At 45.0% G+C, this 13,318-nt stretch overlaps 1 protein-coding gene across 2 annotated transcripts in view; it reads right to left on the bottom strand.

The window, feature by feature from the left end:
- Positions 1-3,768: 3,768 nt before the first annotated feature.
- Positions 3,769-13,318, bottom strand: part of ulk2 (unc-51 like autophagy activating kinase 2) — a 33,130-nt gene continuing 23,580 nt past the window's right edge. For both annotated transcript variants that reach the window (XM_082504114.1, XM_082504115.1), the window contains 13 exons: positions 11,111-11,260; positions 9,592-9,737; positions 9,425-9,505; positions 8,650-8,912; positions 8,395-8,573; positions 7,993-8,102; positions 7,719-7,856; positions 7,385-7,626; positions 7,101-7,279; positions 6,856-6,974; positions 6,611-6,768; positions 6,388-6,523; positions 3,769-6,219 (listed from right to left, as the gene is read on the bottom strand). In XM_082504114.1, the coding sequence (XP_082360240.1) occupies positions 6,155-6,219; positions 6,388-6,523; positions 6,611-6,768; positions 6,856-6,974; positions 7,101-7,279; positions 7,385-7,626; positions 7,719-7,856; positions 7,993-8,102; positions 8,395-8,573; positions 8,650-8,912; positions 9,425-9,505; positions 9,592-9,737; positions 11,111-11,260 (1,966 nt within the window). In that variant the 3' untranslated portion in view covers positions 3,769-6,154. The remainder of the gene's footprint in view (positions 6,220-6,387; positions 6,524-6,610; positions 6,769-6,855; positions 6,975-7,100; positions 7,280-7,384; positions 7,627-7,718; positions 7,857-7,992; positions 8,103-8,394; positions 8,574-8,649; positions 8,913-9,424; positions 9,506-9,591; positions 9,738-11,110; positions 11,261-13,318) is intronic.

Genomic DNA, 13,318 nt, shown 5'->3' with positions numbered 1-13,318 from the left:
CAAATGGACGGTATGCATGACAATCAAGGAAAACACCAATCAGCACAAGAGACGTCTAACTAAGCACCGCCTACCACCACAACAACAGGCTGCTTTTAAAGGTAAGAAGATTCAAGATAAGATAAGATACCTTTATTAGTCCCACAAGGGGAAATTTCATGTTAAGGCTGCGGACCTGTTGCACGCAATGGCGGCGCTATCTTACCCGGGACATTTCACAGTAGTGATGGTAAAATCGATTCTTTTTACTGAATCGAGTTTTAATGAGTCACTCACCAAGATGAATCGAATTTTGTGAGTCATTTGAGTCACTGAGTCAGTTGACCAGAGAGTGCAAAAAATGTACATTTTCACTCAAACTTAATTTGTGTCTCTTTTCATGTAAATCCTACTCCTAAGATGATTGAAAAAGAAAAACAACTATTTTTATAGAGCAAAAAAGAGCAAAAGAAATTACGATTTCTAAAGGGAACGTTTATTTTATTTTTATTTTATTTTATTTTATTAGTATTTTCCTCAGATGTGTCAAATATATATTTTCTCATTTGACTGTCCACTGAGCTGTGAGCCAGGGGGCGGTAATGCGCCTTAACATTGGTTGCCAACCAAGAAGAAGAAGAAGAAGCTGTGATCCAGGAGGGAGGGGGTGAGTGAGTCCTGAGTGATTCGTTCATGCTATGATTCAGCTCAGGAAAGGAAGGGGTGAGTAACTCAAATGTGTTGTTAGCATGTTAGCAGAGCGATGCTACTGTGAGCTGAGAAACTATTGTCTTGATGTGAGCTTCTACTCGGGGGTTTTTCTTCCAGTTCAGAGCAGAAACGTTTCTGTTAAGAAACTGGCTGTTTTCCCCCACAATTTTAATTATAAGCTAGATATATTTCTATTAATGAAATTAGTTTGCTAACAGCAAAAGGGACGAGTCAGTGAATGAGTCAGTTGGACTTGTGAATCATGATTCACAAGTCAGTAAAGTGGTTCTCGAGTACTGAACGGTTCGTTCATGATTCGCACATCACTATTTCACAGGCAGATTTGGAAAGGTTGATCTACAGGTATTGAATTTCTTATCAGAAAGACTGGCAGACCCTGTCGACAGGGAGACATAAATAAAGTAGAAAGTGTAGAAAACACGGTGTTCTATGAAAAGCGCCTATGACAAAAGTGTGAAATTTGTTTTGTAATGTTTTATTTTATTTTTCAAAGAACAAAACAACTAATTAAACCATTTAAGTGAAAGTTTTGCTTAAAAAATAGAACACAAAAGATCTTGAATAAGTAGATGGCAGTAGTGCGGAAAGAAACGAGAACATAAGGAGCACCAGCTGCTCCTGAAACATGTCTGAGGTCTACTTTGGAGGATCCCACACTTCTCATTCCTGTCATTTGACGCCACTGTAGCAGCACAATCTTCCAGTTTAATGAGACTGAGGTCCTAAATGCAGCCTTACAATGAACATTGCCTAACAACTATTCAGAGAACTGCTCGTGGATGTCACTGCCACAGAAGGACTGGGCCTTCTGAGGCCTTCCTGTCCCACTCCACAGAGAAGGGATTGTCTTAATATTTTCACAACTTGTTCATAAATATTAACTCTTTACACCAAAGCATATTCTGTCCATGTGTTCATTTGCTATTGTGAAGGTTACATTGTTTCACTTTTCCAAGTTTTTTTGCGCCTTTTGTCACACTTACCATTGTTTCTTTGTTCTAAGCCTCTATGGAAGTCAGGTGATTGGGAAGGGGGCCGCCCAGCTTTTCCTGACCTTTATGGTTGGTATGGTCATTTCATATCTAACCTGATCAGGTTAAACCAAGAGGCAGGGTGTTTTTTCCATAGGAATCTTTTATTCTGTTTGTTTTTCGGGTTGTGGAAAAATTTCACAGGAGTATTTGTCCCAGAGGGCGACATTTAGCTGTGCAAATGAGTGAGTCGTGGGATTAGTGAGTTTTTATAGGATTTTCAGGTACTCATGTGGATTTCTAAATTTGCTGGCTTAAACTATCGTTACTGCCTAGACCACATGTGTCGAACTCCAGGCCTCGGGGGCCGGTGTCCTGCAGGTTTTAGATGTGTCCTTAATCCAACACAGCTGATTTAAATGGCTAAACGACCTCCTCAGCATGTCCTGAAGTTCTCCAGAGGCCTGGTAATGAACTAATCATTTGATTCAGGTGTGTTGACCCAGGGTGAGATCTAAAGCCTGCAGGACACCGGCCCTCGAGGCCTGGAGTTCGACACCCCCGGCCTAGACTTAATGTGAACTGACAGCCCTCTATGTTACACAGTCATAGGTTGGTTCAGAGGAGGATGAGCGGTGTTGTCTAGAGCAGGGGTGTCCAACTCCAGGCTTCAAGGGCTCGTGTCTTTGATTCAACACAGCTGATTTAAATGACCTCCTCAACATGTCTTGAAGTTCTCCAGATGCCTGGTAATGAACTAATCATGTGATTCAGGTGTGTTGACCCAGGGTGAGATCTAAAACCTGCAGGACACCGGCCCTCGTGGCCTGGAATTGCCCACCCCTGATACATACTGATGACAAATTGAACCAAAAATGTCATACTTAGATTCATGAGACCTACTGCCACTGATTCTCATTAACCAGTTCCCTTTCTTAAGAATGGCTCCTTCACAATCACCCTGTACCTCAGACCATTTCTGATTATGCTTCAGTGAACACTAGAGGGCTCAACTGAAGGGCCGGCTGCATCTCTGTGTCAGGTCTTTGCAGGATTTTTTCCACCCTATTTCTTAATGGCATGACTTTCAGGTATTGATTGCCTGCTCTGTTTATAGTGGATGTGTCGGTTCCTCTCTTGTCCTCCACTTGTCCAATTTTGTCAAATGTTTTAAGGACACTGCACACAGTGTCAAAATATGGCAGGATTTCATCTAATAGCTCATTGGTGCAGACTTGGCACCTATAACACACCCATTTCTGTAATATATCTATATAACCCTATATTATTGCTAATATATATTTTGTAATATATCTATATCATGGCTAAAGCATTTGATGGATGCAAACTGCATTTCGTTGCCTTGTACTTGTGACATGTGCAATGACAATAAAGTTGAATTCTATTCTGTTATCAGAGTTGTCTGTTATGTGTCGACTGCACCAGTTTCTCCCTTGAGTCAGGTGTCTTGGGTCATGGGTCAGGGCTTTAACATTCCTCTAAAAATGGTGAAAAACCAGCCAGTGTCCCAGGAAAAACTTCCAAAGGAAGTCAGAACACCTGGAGAACTATTGTTCAAAACCACTTTTTAAAAAATAGCAAGAAAGTCTTTGGAAATCAAAAGTTTTGAACAACTCCTGAAGATGATGTAGTGACAGAAGTTCAAGTTACAGGCAGGAAAAAGCTTTTAAAACTTGAATTTGGGTCCAAATTAGTTTTTGATTTGTAAAAATCAGATTTGAAGAGAGATTCTAAGGAGAAATTTATTTATGCATCATAGTAGCTTCACAAGTAAATTTCCAGTTCCAAGGACAGCAAATGTTAATTAATCATTTAAAACGATGTAAATTAAATGACTGAATTTAGGATCGAAAAGTCACATTTGTAAATTCAGTTGCACAGTAGTCCAAGTAATTTGTCATTTGTTAGTTCGAGCCGTTATATTTTTAAGGATTAATCTGAGAGATTGTTACGTTGCAGTCTTTGCGATTTAGGAAACTGATTTTTCTTGTTAAAAACAAATGACAGAAATAAAATTGTACATTTAAAATCAGAACTAAGATTAAAGACGGCGCAGTGACACAGGTTCACTTTTCCTTCTCTTTTTAATAACAAAAACTGCATTTCAGTTCCATAAAGAACAAAGAGAGACCCCCCCAGTGACAGACGAGTATAATGTTAAACGTGGAAAAACTGGTGTTCATCATCAGGGTCTGATGGTGGGGGCTTCCAAAATGCATTGAGATCAAGCTGGAGAGGCGCAGAACGACAGGATACATACATTCCACATCCTAGAGGTTGTACAGGGTAAAATGCAGACGTGGTACCCATGCTTTACCTAAAATATCTCAGTTTTACTCGTAGTTCAGAATGGTACAAAGTTTCAGGTGGCTCGCCTTATTTATCCCTCTTCACCCTTTATGCAGAAAAGGCTTTATGTGGCTCAGAGCGCCCATGACAGGGATGAGGGAAAACCGAAACCCAGACGTGTCTAGAAAAGAAAACGAGAACAGTACATCGGAGGAACAGTCCAGAGACCGCCATTATACAAAGAATGTATTCACACCTGTACAGAGGAGTAGGCCTGTGTCTGCTTTCACAAGAAGGCACCTCCTTTCCATGCTGACTGGATACTACTGGCCTTAAAGCACACCTGGCAAGTGCACGTGTGTTTATATATGCTCGTACATACAGTACATACCCCGTGAGGACTTGACGGGGGGGCGGGACGATGTGGATTGTGACAAATCAAGTCTCACAAAATTAGGAGAATGAAATCTGAAGACATTACGCTCACTCGGGAGCGCTGAACAAACATGACCTCAACAATGAACAGTCCTGGTAAAAAGAGTTCTCTGGAAAGATTTGGAGCTGCCAGAAGTTTTATTGTAGTCTTTGGCACACTCCTGTTGTGCCCAAGGAGGGTTTCCTTATCAAACCCTTGGCAGACTTGAATACAAATTCATCTATCTACATATAAAGATTTGTGCTCTTTGACTGACAGGCAGGGCGTTTGATATCCACGCCCTCTCCCACACACTCACCCTCCTCTCAAAAAGAGGCTAAGGGAATAATCACATGCTCCACAATAAAATATATACAAGTCTGCAAACATGGAGTTTGTGTTTACTCAAAAAAAGCTACAGATTCTGACGAAGCATAAAAAGCTGTAGTTTGTTTTTAGTCTAAGGAAACATGTTATTAAGGTAACTTGTCAAGTAAATATGACCAGTTTAAATCCATCGAGGTGTAAAGTGGACACCCGACTGGCTGCTCAGCGAGGCAGTGGTGACAGAGTCTCTGATCCACTCAAGTTCTGGGTTTCTTTTGGATATCTGCCGCCACCACACATTAGCCTCCATCCCTCATGCTGTGAGTGGCATGATCCAAAGGTTTCAGCTTTCTATGCAAACGCTGACATTTTGTATTTTAGCTATTAGTTTGAAAATCAGCCTGAATGCGTCACATGCAACATACAGTTAGTGTACCTGAAATCCAAAGATTTAGTGTAACACTTCCAGAAGGTTGGGAACAATCACAGACTGAACAAAGACATTTGTAGAAGCTGCAGGAACCGAATATTCCTACGCACCAAGCCACTCTAAGCAGAGGAAATTCCCATGCCAGAATCAGGATGACTCCCAGTGACATCACCAGGGAATCTCGGAGAAAGCTCCAATCTGTGTCACACTACACAGACTGAGCTGCACTCAGATAAATAGATCATGATTAAAGCTGTGGCTTTACAGCAGCTTGATGATCATCCCACACACAGCAGGTCGATTTTGAGGCTCGGAGCAGAAGTGATCACGTTTCCACCTTCCTCCTCCTCTCAACGGTAAAGTGCATGAGCTAAAAATACAAGAAACATAAAAACAAAGCAATCACAAATTAGATGTTCCTCCCCCCCAGACACAGAGCTCTCCAGCTGTCTGTAACAGTTTAATGTTAAAGTCCACAGAGTTAGATCTGTTACAACGAACAACAACACGCTCCTTCAACTCCAATACTTGAGGTTTTCAGGGAGAATCCATGTGCATGTGAACCAATAAATAACAAAACGAACTTCTGAGTAAATAACGGACACTGACAGGATTTGAAAAGATGAGCCACATCTTATGGAGCTCGAGTCTGTCGAGGTCCCGTGAGTCCTCTTTGTTCTGGTAGAAACGAATCCCCAATGTTTCCGTCTGATGGCGGTCGACCATCGTGACATAAAAAAGTGCACCTGAAAGGGCAAGTTCACCTACAGCCAGGTTCAGCGTCTTGTTTCCGGATCTGCCATCATCTTTGGTTGTAGATTTATGCGGTCACTCTGCGATGCAGCTGGTAAAATGAAGTCATGATAAACAGAGATGGAACCTAGCCGATGAAAGGTGCTTGAACTGCTACACAAGGAATGAGGGCTTTGTGGGAACGGTAATCAACAGTCTTAGGACGTGGTCCCTCTGTCTATGATTTCACCAGCTCTTCTACTCGTACAGTGTGACAGTACAGTAGCACAGAGCTGAGATCCTGCGGTCCACACTGGCCTTGTCTGCAGGGAACAGATACAAAACAGGAACTCGTTAATAGAAGTCATTAGATAAACGTGGAATGCACAGGAAATGCTGCAATGTCTCATGAATCACAGCGCCATCCTGAACGCGTCTGAGTAAAACATCCCCCCAAGTTCAAATGCTTAAGACGGTGAGCTCGTGCTTACATTTCATCACGTTTTCGATGTCTGTGGGGTCTTGGAGGATCTTGGACAGGCCGTCCAGGAGCATGGAGGCCTTGCTGTAGCGATAGGCTATGTCCTCCGTCTGCTTGAACATCTCATCGAGAGCTGCTGACTGAACCTGGAGCACGCACACGATCGCATTAGCCTCACCAGCACCAAGTCTATCTGTACAATAGGTTTGTCACTGCATACACATGAGACCCACCAGCTCCACTGCGTGATTGTAGACGAGCTTCTCTGCGGTGACGCTGTTGATTTCGTCCACAAAGCGCTGCTTATCAGAGAAGAAGTGGTTGAGTTTGTCGGTCAGCTGCCTGCACAGGGAGATGCAGCTTTTGTAGCGCTCATTCAGACTCTTGACCACTGAGAGGATAAAGGGAGAGCCTTTATTAAACTAATAAAGATAAAATACAAAGGAAAAAGGCAGCGAGGAAGCCGAAACGTCCTTACCCTGTTTGACGGCAGTGGAAGGGTTGAGCTTGGCAGATTTAATCTGAGCTTTGGCCAGATGGAGCGAGGAAGCAAGGAGCTGAGCTGCCTTCATGTAAAGCACCAACTGCTCCACCTGCCTGTAGGGGGCAGCACAACCACAGCTCGTAAGACAAATGGGAAGTGTTTACAAACAAAGGGCCCTATGATTACATGATATTAAAAACTATATTACTTAAAAATCAGAGCAGACTTAAGTTACTTACCCCCACTCTTTGCTCAGCTGGCTGATCTGGTCCACAACCACGCTGTCCTGGGGAGGGTAGAGGGATGCAGCCGAGATGCCGAGCTCTGTCCCCCCGGCTCGAAGCGCCGCCATCTCCAGGATGCAGTCGGTAAATGAAAGCATCATCCGCAGGTGCATCAGGGTGTCTGTGTGCTCACGCTAGGGCACGGAAAGAAAGATTGCAATGAAATGTTGAAGAGGAGAAGAGACACTGCGTGAAAAGAATCAACCACTTCTTGTAAGGCACCAATCCCTACTTCTCACCTCCATCAGAGTCTCCTCAGGAAGTTCTGGGGCTTCAAAGGTGATGAACCCCTCTAGGCTGGGAGGAGAGGTCCCATACGGGACGTACCGCAGGCTGCTGGGTGCCCCCTCTGCCCCAGGGGCCAGCTGCCCACCTCCGTAACCTCCTGGAGGAGATGAGCCTATGGCCATGCCCGGAGGAGAGCCGACATAAACCCGACCACTGACTGAGCACAGAGAGCCTGCTGAACTGTTGGAGCCCACTGAGGGGACAGAGAGGAGAGAGCATGGCAGAAAAATTTTAAGCTTTCCTCCTAAAGCTCAGCTCTGCAAGAAGGTGGCGGGTTTCCCTCACCTGAAGTGGTGCGTGATCGGGTGCCCAGGTGGCTGCAGGTTGGAGGAGTGCTGCTCTTGGGTGGTGAACCCACAGTGAAAAGGACCGTACGAGGACTCGCTGACCCACCGTGAGCGAGCGTGCTCGGACCTGCGGGGGCTTTGGGCAGGAGGAAATGTGCTCGTTACTTCTGTCGTTCAGTGAACCGTTTATTTGTAAACGATGTTCTCACGGCTTAAACTGGACACAATGTTGCTAATTTCACACATGCAGAGTATCTGCTCAGTGCTCATACCTGTGTCCATGGGCCGCTCAGTATTCAGGCTGTCACTGCTGCCCTGATAGGGCTGCCCACCCAGAGTGATTCTGATTGGATGGTCAGACAGACGACCTGTACTGACAGACCTGTAAGGAAAGTGCAGATGATGTCAGCAGAGGTGCACAGCATCATCCTTTCACAGTTAAAACACTCTTAACATCTTTCATGTAAAAAGGAAATCAATCAGATTTCCGGGAAGTCTGAAATTGAGCCAGGCGAAAGATTGTCACTGCATAAGAACACCAACTGATCAGCTGTTTTTTATTTATTTATGACGAATCTCACAGTCCATGTTGTAAGTGACTGCACTGGACTGTCCATATGTGCATTTATCAGATTTAACAGCTCCAATGGAAGCAGATTTGGGTGCTTCTATACCTGCCAAATGTCCGGCTGCCCTCAGGAGCAGCTGGTCGCCCGGCGAGGAAGGGGTTGCTGTGGTGTCCGCAAACATCGTGTGCGTCAGCCAGCATCCTTGTGGGTTGGGGGCTATCTGCCAGCGCCATCAAGTTACAGGAGGCTTGTGTTTTGGGGATCTTAAATGGTGCTGAAATGGTCTGAAAAAGAGACAAAAAGGTGAAGTAACCTAAATTTAACAGCTAAAAGCATACTTCTTCACTGAAGGGCACTCACTTTAGTTGGGGAGCCAATGATTGTGGGCAGTGGGGACTTTTGAAGCCAGTCAGACGTGCGAGGGGAGGAGCCCAGCAGCTTGGTGGGGGAAGAACCAAGGTTGGCGGGACGGCCAAGCTGCGGGGAGTGACTGCAGGAGGAGGAAGGCTGCACAGGGTCAGACAGCTGCTTGTGGAGCTTCTGCCTGGTCTGGTAGACCTCAGTAAGAATGGGGGCGCTCTGAAGCCGAGCCCCCAGGAGCTGAGAGGATGGGATGGGGGAACCTAAAGACACAGTGGATTAGAACCAATACCAGTTAGTAATCATCCATGGCTTAGCATCAAGTCTACCATTTTCCCTACAACCTTCCACAGAGTGTGTGCTGCTCATTTGTGTGCCTCTTCACACAGGGGACAAAGCACTAAAATCTGATTCATCATTTAGGACAGTGAAGCCTCCTTCCTGGTCACCATGACAGCAAACCTCTTGACACAAACAGTGAACAAGGCGTAAGACATGTGCGGAGCCAGAGACTCTGAAAATGGCCTGGAGTCATGGTGACTCATGCACTTTCCAAAAATTAAGTCATGTCACTAGCAAGAGAATCAGAACTCAGAACAGCAGTTGTTGTCAATTCTGCTTCTTTTAAATGTCAAACACATCGTTGTTGGGAAGGGTTGTATACTGTGAATCTCCTTTTTCATTACAACTGTACCCACAGCACCTGAAACTGAAGGGAACAGGACAATACAGAGTGAGATAGCCCTGAGAACGAGCAGGGAGCCTGAGAACGTACCTCCTGAAGAACTGCGGCTGCGGGGTTCCTGGTTCTGTAGGTGACAGCAGCAGTGACCCAGCTGCTCAGGGATGGTGCCCACTGCACACAGAAAGAGCTTAGATTTGTCAGGAGACTCGAGAGATGTCCCCTTCATGTCTGGGAGGTGTCATTAAACGTAAGCTTACCGAGAGGTGAGGGCGAGTAGGGCCGGGAGCTTCCAGTGGAGAGGCGGCGGCCCACAGTCTGAGGGACGTCTGCGGAGCTCGGAGACCCCGAGCCCACCTTGGGAAAACCCATTGGACTGGTGTTAGATCGCCTCACTGTGCCAGATCTGAAAAACACAAGCATGAATCTTTAATTATACAAAACAGACATGAAGTAACAGTCTAAGCCAGTCTTCCTTTGGCTCATTTCATCTTGTGGCAGTTTGCAAACATTTGTTTGGCTGCTGAGACGACTCACGACAGCTGAAAGTTGGCAGTTTTCAGTCCGATACTAAACTGTGTAGTCTACTCAGTCGTCTAAACATGAATATCACCATCATCAGCTCGTTACACATTCATGGTGCTTCGTGTGATGACACAGATACCCCAAATCATCATATCTGTCAAATGTGGGTAATATGTTTTGGTGGTACAGCTGTATGTTCCTCGCTGCACTTATGAAACCACGAAGGCAGGACGAATGTCTGCAGGGCTGAAAGAAATAGTGATTCCATGCAATGCAACTGGTAAACTGCAAAACATAAAACACAGAATGTTTTTTAAAATTAAATTAATATCTTTTAAATTTGCACAGTCGTTTTTTTGGAAAAACAATTGACACGATTCTCATCCTTGTATTAAAAGAATCTTTGTGGTGATTCTTTATCACACGTGTTAATCATGCACGTTAAAGTGAAACATTACAGTTTGACTGTCCTGTGGTTAAAACATAAACGAACACCTGAAATTCACCTGCATACGTTGTTCACGTAAATTGTGCTAAGAAAACTCAAAAAGCATCAACCTTTCATCAGCTGCCTCCTCTGCACTCCCCACCTAATATTAGCATTTGTGTGCACTGTTCTGCTGCTAATACAGAGGAAAATGAATCCACAGATGAGGAGGAATGTAACTAATGTTGCTCCTGCAGTGAGAACAATAACACTAACCATCTGACTCTGAGCTGAAAGTAGAACCGTGACTGAAGATTTGAATTTGTCTCTGACACTTTGTTCAGCATTACGGGAGGAATTTCACTGGCAAAGTAAGTAAACCACCAGACGAACGAAATTCTACAGAGAAGCTAACATAATAAACTTCTAATAACAGAGCCATTAGCAATGCCACAGTGAGTAGCTCCACATATTTGATTTGGCAGATTTTTACGCGGGATGCCCTTCCTGACATAACCCCAGAGGGATCTGTGTCTCCTCCCAGGATCCGATCGAGGACCTTTCCCTTGTTAGGCGAATATGTAAACCACTACACTATCATGTAACTAGTTTCCCTGAGAAACAACGTGCCATCCCTTCTCTTCTGTCTTCACGTGAAACTGTCAACAAACCCCTCAGTAAGGCCATAAACTCAAGCAGGCAGTTGACTGATGTAATTTCAGTGAAACCTTATGGCTGATGAAATAGTTGTGGTGAGTTAAGCATTCCTCTGCAGTTCATCATTGCCACTCGATAAGTTGACTGAGCAATCCCAGCAGAGTCCTTACCTGGGGGAGCTGTAGAGTGTGGTGTTCGGGCTGCTGGACAGATTCTGCTTGATGCGCTGGTAGTTGCGAACCTGCGTAGGAACTGGAATGGGGGTGGTCTCAGCCCGCGGGGACACCATAGGCGTCTGTCCTGGGGTGGGCTGTGGCTGCCTGGAGGGGACGAAGTGAGAAAGGAGCGTCGTTAGCCAATGTGTTTGAAGTTGCTGCTGCTTGCTTGTTTGCGTGAAGTTGTCTGGAGTTTCAATTGTCATGGTAAGTCCAAAAGTTACAGCTTGTGAACTTTCACAGCCCTGAGGTCTTTGTTTACGCTCAGATGGAGGCAGGTTGGGGAAGTTCAGTTTTAGCCCAGCCTCTCAGGGACAGAGGCTTCCATGTAAACACAGGCAAGACCAATCAGCTTCAGACTTCACTCTGCTTGGGGCAGGACTACATGTAGGGGCAGCCAATAGCACGCATGAGGGCGGTCCTCTGCTGTACAGACACGGGAGGGGAAGTGCATTTACATTCTTTTATCATTCCAGAGGAGACAAAATGTTCTGAGCGTAAGGTAATGACACCTAAACAGGGCCTTTAAAAAAAACATCCTATATGTTCTTAATGTTTTTTAAAGGTGACACGAGTTAGAAACCCGTTATGTAATAATGAAAGCCTGGGAGGGTCCATAAGGGAGGGAGGGAGGAGGACACGTGAGGCTGGACTAGTCCAGACAAAGAACCCGAGAGCAGCTGCTTTGTGGCATATCTGCAGTTCTGAGAAATAAACACTAGCACGTGCTGCACCACTAGCATGTGAGGTAATGAGCCTTGTTGAAGCGATCCATTTTCTCTAAGCTGCTAAAAGCTTTACTGAGCCCGGCCATTGTTAATATGGAGAAAGGTGTTGCGTGCTGCTGTTATTGGCTTTAAAAAGGAGAAAGAACATTTGGTCAGTGAACAGCTGCTCTTCAAAAAGAGCCAAGAGTAGAAAGAGAGCGAGGCTGTATCTTCAAACTCAGCTGCGTCTCCGACGACCTGGTTTTTAAACCATGTCAGCATCTAAAAAGTGTCCTCATTCATCACCATCACTTGCTTTGTCTGTTTTTTTACAGTAACAATATCTCTACACGCTCCTCTCGCTACCCCCAGGGTCCACACTCCCTTCCTGTGCCACCTTTCATCCTTTCTCTGGACTCCAATTCAGGACAAAGAAAACAGTTTTGGAGAGTGTGCCTGCTGTTTCCAAATTGCTAGGGACAACTACTGCAATGAAATGAAAATTGGTTCTTCCTGTGTGTCAATGATTAACTCATTTATGTAAGCACTGAAGACTTATTGTTAAGGGGAAAAACAAAACCATGAGAACAGTAGAGGGAGGGAGTAAAGCTGGCAGCAGAGGGTGTTAGAGGGGCACAGCACAGAATAGACACATAGGAAGCTGAAATGGAGCAAGTGTGAGCAAAACGGGAACAGAGTAGTGAGGACCGTTGGCTTGGAGCTGGTTACACATGAAAAACAGGAAAGTAGGGAGACGAAGTGCAAAGCATTGGGGAAGGACAGGGGCACGAGAAAGTAGTCACAGAGAGCAAGCAAATGTATGCAAAATACTACACAAGGTAGTATTTAACTCTCATATTAACCTTTAACTTGAATTTTGGGTCTGTATTCAATCAAAATACTTACGGGTTTTACCATCTATCTATCCTGCTGAGTTTGAAGTTGTCTGCATTAACAGTGTTAGGCTAAAATGTGTGCTCCATTTACCAGGGTTTCTCCCCAGGGTGGCTGCTGCTTGCACCACTCTGCATGCAGGGGGAGGGGCATACACACACACTGGTGCTCAGCTGTCTGTAGGGTCAAATGGTGATTACAGACAACCTGAGATGCCACGGCTGTAGTAGCTGTTCATGTTAAACGTTCAAGCCTGCCTGATGGCTGCATTGCATCGCAAAGTCTGTGTGAATGAGTCCATGCAGTCACAAAACCACCGGCAGAGATGTGCACACCTGCAGAATGTAGAAACTGTGCGTAAGAGGCTCGGAAAAGCATTCGTGTCAGCATCGCTCAGAAGACAAACAAGTGCTGCTCGCCTGGGGTGTTTTCCCAGACAGCGTTAGGGGTACGCTGCATGCCTGCCGCAGTAATCAGGTCTAACATGGGCAGTGAAACTGAACTCAGCTTTCTATAAGATTGAGTTCACCAAACATTCTTGATGACTAGTTGCAAACAGCTA

Source organism: Aulonocara stuartgranti (genome assembly GCF_965226115.1).
Source record: "Aulonocara stuartgranti genome assembly, chromosome: 14".
In the NCBI taxonomy this organism is placed as follows: Eukaryota; Metazoa; Chordata; class Actinopteri; order Cichliformes; family Cichlidae; genus Aulonocara; species Aulonocara stuartgranti.
The sequence above is the reverse complement of the archived record's forward strand: the minus strand, read 5'-3'. Positions and strand labels throughout refer to the sequence as shown.